The 5,135-nt window shown below is 51.1% G+C and overlaps 1 protein-coding gene across 8 annotated transcripts in view; it reads right to left on the bottom strand.

Moving 5' to 3' along the window:
* Positions 1-1,510: 1,510 nt before the first annotated feature.
* The window catches only part of Arhgef2 (Rho/Rac guanine nucleotide exchange factor 2), a 58,356-nt gene continuing 54,731 nt past the window's right edge, over positions 1,511-5,135 (bottom strand). For all 8 annotated transcript variants that reach the window (XM_029537334.1, XM_029537333.1, XM_021195467.2 and 5 more), the window contains 2 exons: positions 4,696-4,879; positions 1,511-4,284 (listed from right to left, as the gene is read on the bottom strand). In XM_029537334.1, the coding sequence (XP_029393194.1) occupies positions 4,211-4,284; positions 4,696-4,879 (258 nt within the window). In that variant the 3' untranslated portion in view covers positions 1,511-4,210. The remainder of the gene's footprint in view (positions 4,285-4,695; positions 4,880-5,135) is intronic.

The following is a 5,135-nucleotide window of genomic DNA, read 5'->3' as shown; positions in this document are numbered from 1 at the left end:
TGTGTGTGTGTGTGTGTGTGTGCGTGTGTGTGTAGTAAGCGCAGACACCAGCTCCTCTAGGCTTGTTACAGGTTGGTGTTAACCACCCAGTGTGGGTGCTGGTGCTCGGAACCAGATTTAGGTCCTGTGGGCACTCTTGGCTCCCGAGCTAGTTCTCCAACCCCATCTTATTTTTGAGCAAGGGTCTCTCACTGAACTTGAAGCTTACCAGTGAGTCACGTGCTTCAGGTGAAGCTTCAGGTGCTGCTGTACCCGGCTTTTATGTGGGTGTCAGGGACTCAGGTCCCCAGGTATACATGGCAACTACCGGACTGAGTCATCTCTGTGTGCGGTTAGTCCCGATTGGCCTCCAACTCAATATATAGCCACAGAGGCCTTGAGTTCCCGGATCTCCTGAGTACTGGGGTTATAGATGGGCGCTGCCATGCGTAGCTTTCTACCTGTTTGCTAGAAGCTGGGAACTCATCTCAATTAATGGGTTGCTTGTCCTAATCCCTTAAATTCAAGATCTTCTTAAATGGAATAAAAGGTTCAGGGCCAGCTTGGTCTAGACAGTCTCCAAAATAAAAGGATCCAGCAGTGCCATAGGCAGGGTTCCCGGTACTGGCACCTTCCATGGAAAATGGAAAGAAGACAGAAAACACGGGCAGCTGGCAGACAGGTACAGGTGAGCCACTGAGGTCTCAGTAGTATCTTACATGTCCTTGTTTATGGAATATAATGAAAGTCTCGTGATCTGATCGCTCACACTCCCACATATGCGCACACGTGTGCACACACACACAAACACACACACACATAATAAAGTTAAGAACCAGCAAGATGGCGCAGCAGGGAAACCACATGGCCCATAAGCCTGGCAACCTGAGTCGGATTGCCAAAGCCACATAAAGCTGTCCCTTAACCTCCACCAGTGTGCTCACACGTTGGTCACCACACACCCTAACACTACTGGAAATCAGAGACAAAGCAAGAACAAATACAGAGCACAGCTGGGGGTAAAGCACTTGGAGCACATGTGCTGATACCAGAGTTCAAGCTCTAGCACCCAATATAAAACCACTGGACACAAGAGGAGCTAGGGAGGAAGGCAGGAGCCCTGAGACCCGGCAGTCTAGGCAAATTGGCATGCCCCCCACTTGGTCTCAAAAACCAGGTGAAGGGCAATCAAGGTTGAAACCAACGGCTCCCTTTGCAATTGTCTCCTGAGCAGAAGGTACCCCTTTGGTTTCCATAGTCATTTAAAACCATTATAAGCTAAGTTGGCCTATCAGAAAAGATCTTGCTCGGGGGTTGCTTCAGGAAAGAAGGGGAAGCAGCAGAGGGATGGAGCTCCTACCCCATTCCTCCCATCAGGACCAGGCTTTGGGGATGCTTTGTAACCAGGTTGTGACTAGCCACTCAAGGCCCCTGGAATAGCAGCAGCTGGAATGAAGCTGCAATACCTCCAGGCGCCAGTCTGGTCCGCAGTCGCTGAGGAGCATTTAAGAATCATCCAACTCGCAACATATTAAAGGACGGGAACAAGATTTAATTAGCCTCTTGATGTTTAATTTCCTCTTTATGATGATGTTTAAACTGGCTCCAAAACGCCAGGTCTATTCCTAGCCATCCAGGAAGGTGGGTAATCCTCCTCTGCTGGAGCATCCTTCCTCCTGCCCCCTGCGGCGTCTCTTCAGGCCCCGCTGGATCCGGATATTGCCTTTTCTGGGGGCATCTGCTTTACAGTGCCCCGGGGGTAAATATTGACAAAACCAACCCAAGGAACTGTGTGTAGCCCTAAGTTGAAGGGGGCGGCATGGAGAAAAGGGGGGTGGCAAATGGAGCGCGGCAGGCCCAGGTTTAGAGCTTCCTCTCAGGGAGCAGTGTGGTTTAAGCAAAAAGCTAGCCAGACTCTGGTTCTCAGAGCACAGTCACAGGGCTTTGAAATGGCAGCGGGGGTGGGAGGGAGGACGGCGGGGGCAAAAATGAACACTTTAGGTTCAGAAAGTGGGATTACGGAGGGGACAAGCAAGGGACAGATGTTGACAGGAGGGAGGGAAGGGCTCTGGCTGATGCTGGACTGGGGCTATGGAAATAAGGCAACGGAAGGAAGCCAGTCTCTCCCAACTCCTACTCTGGAAATCCATCTCAGGTTCTAGGTTTTTCTCCCGGCCCCTCTGGGGAAGGCTGGGAAACTGTCCTGCTCTTCTCCCGACTGTAACAGTCTCGTCCATCTGACCTCTGCATGCTTGGGCCCCCGGTGCTTAGCGCTGCCTCCAGCACAGCTGCTGAGCATCAGGAGGCTTGAAACTGAGGCGTTTGTCAGGCAGAGGAAGTGGGGGCTGGCTTCTTGGCCTGGCAACTTTTTTTTGCACCCATTGTGTAAAAGAAAACCAGCATGGGCTGGGCCTACTGGCTAGAGCCTGTAATTGCAGCATTTGGGAGGCCCAGGCGAGAAAGGATTGCCTTGAATCCAAGGCCAGCCTGGGCTTCACCGCAAGACCTTGTCTCAAACATAATAAATACTAAAGTAAATAAATAAATTTATAAAACAATTCCTATGGCCCAAGAATCCCATGATTAGAGAGAAAGGGTCTCCTGAGGGCCAGGTGTGGAGGGAAGGATGCTTCCCACAAGGCCTGCTGCCCACGCAACTTCAATTCCCCTTCTCAGTGGGGTCCTGAGACCCTTCTTCTCATCCCGTGTCACAGGCTGTGGGGCTGTGCATGCCCTGTCCCTGCCCCGTGGCCTAAGAATAGGGCCTAGAAACAGGAAGTGGAATAAGCCAAAACCAAGAACTGAAACCAATTACCACCTTTCCAAGAGACTGAGCTTATATAGGCTGCTACTCAGAGAACTAAGCCAGGAAGGGAATGAAAATGGGAGGGACAGGGAGGGGAACAGAGCAGTGGCAAGAGCCAGATGTGCCGTCCAAGCACGGCATGCCAATAAGATGCAAACGAGTTTTCTAATGTCTGCATCATTAACAGCCGCTGGAGGCAGAACGGCGCTTCATTTCCAGCCTTGCAATTTTAAGATTTTTAATAAGAGTTTGAGCAGCTGCGTCCATTCATGCCCCTCTTCAGTGAGGTAGTGACAGCCCCTTCTCAGAAACCGTGGTCACTGCCTGGCTGCATGCACCGCAGTCCTCCGATCGGGCACTGAGTCAGCACCTCATGCGCTTCAGGTCTTTAATTTTCCCTGCTTGAGCTCTCTCTCTCTCTCTCTTTCTTTTCTTTGTTGTTACTGTTTACTTTTGTTTCTTTTTTTTTTAACAATTAAATTTTGCAGACAAATGGCTATCGCTGGTGGACATTAGGGTTGCATTGAAAAAAAAAATAAATCCCCTCCCTCAATTCTTGCTTACGTTTCCGACGTAGTTGCCACGGTAGGAGATGAGGTGAGGGTTCGTAGAGGTTTCCCAACCCACCTTAGAGCTTCTTCCAAATGGCTGAGGAAGAGTTCCGAATAGGAGCCCCCTGACGGTCCATGAAATACGTCACTGTCTCCCTAGTTCCTCAAGTTCAAAGATACGGAGCTAGAAGTGCCTACAATCTTCTTTTAAAAATATAAAACAGGTGCGGTTGGCTTTGGTACAAAAACAAAAACAAAAACAAAACCCCAAAAACTAAAAACCAAACATTCTGGTCCCTGTAGGTTCTTCCTTCCCCTCCCCCATACATTATGGCCACCCTAGCCTCTGCTCCATCAATTTTAAGGAGCCAGACTTCCATGGAGGATGAAGAGAAAGAAGAGCAGAAAGAGGCTAGGGGGAGTGGGGGAAGGGACATGGTCCTACCCACAGCCCTCCTTAAAGGGGCAGTAGGTTCTGTGGCCACAGATGGGTGTCACTGGGGTGGGTGTTAGGCTGTGTGGCTAAGGCCAAACATATCCCAGTGGTATTCGAGGAGAGGGTCTCCAATACCTATGGCTTGGTTCCCATGTCCCTGGCCCTTTAAATTACTCCCCGCCCGCCCCTGTAACCATTAAACAATAAATAAATAATTTTTCCTAAGTAGGGGGAGAAGGCATGAAAAGTCGGCATCTGCGGTGTGGCTGTTGGAGGACAACAGGAGTGCAGTGGCCTCTATGTCCCCAAGTCCCCATGTCCCCTAGGTATCCAGGGGTCTCAGGAACTGGCAAGGACAATCAGCAGTTCTTTCAAGGTTTGCCCCCTTTACTAATGTTCTTCAGTGGGGCACCAGGCGGGGGTGGGGGAAGTGTCCCCTTAGCTCTCTGAAGCTGTGGGCTCCCCATCTCGGCTTTCTGTCTCTTCAGGAATGTCCTGCATTCGGGTGAAGTCTGGAAGGTGACAGAGAGGGGGTAAAGGTGATGAGTGAGCAGGCAGGCTATCCCATGAGAAGCAGCACAGACTCACACAAAGGCCCCTGGGGTGGGGATGGGGCCACCTTGGCCGGATAACCCTCAGGCAGTAAAGTCACCATTAGAACAGGAAACTCATTCCTTCTAGTTTCCTTACTATAAAGGTGAGGACATCTTTAAGCTGTTTTGCTTTCAAATGGATTTCTACTACTTGTAAAGGTGGGGAGTCACCAACCAATAGGAAAACACCGCTTCTCAAGAGTTCAAACCCCCCACCCCCCCAGTTTGTCTTCTCACAGAGGAGGAAACCCTCCTAGTCTCTCCCAGAATCACCAAACTCCCAGTCCTAAGGACTTGGACCCAGACCCCACAACCACTCGAGGGTCTCACCTCGTGGACTGTGAGGTGGAGACAGGCGGCTACTGACTTCCTCCTCACTACCAGTATCAGGGTCACTGCTGTCCTGCAGTCGATCCTCGGGGCTACCAAGTTCTTGCACCTCTCGGTCATCAAAGGGTCGGTGGAGGGAACGAACAGTCACAGGCAAATCCAGGCGGTCATGGCCTCGACTGGGCTATGGAAGGAAAACCACCAGTCCAGGGGATGGGACCACGGGCGGGTGAGGGAAGTGAGCCCCTCAGGCCCTAACACACCTTGTCTCTTGGGGCTCACCAATGACTCCCTCTCAGTAGATCCACCACCCACTGAGATTACCACTCGATATCCTTAAACACTACTCGGGAGGCAGAGGCAGGCGGATTTCTGAGTTCGAGGCCAGCCTGGTCTACAAAGTGAGTTCCAGGACAGCCAGGGCTATACAGAGAAACCCT

Source organism: Mus pahari, chromosome 4 (genome assembly GCF_900095145.1).
Source record: "Mus pahari chromosome 4, PAHARI_EIJ_v1.1, whole genome shotgun sequence".
In the NCBI taxonomy this organism is placed as follows: Eukaryota; Metazoa; Chordata; class Mammalia; order Rodentia; family Muridae; genus Mus; species Mus pahari.
The sequence above is the reverse complement of the archived record's forward strand: the minus strand, read 5'-3'. Positions and strand labels throughout refer to the sequence as shown.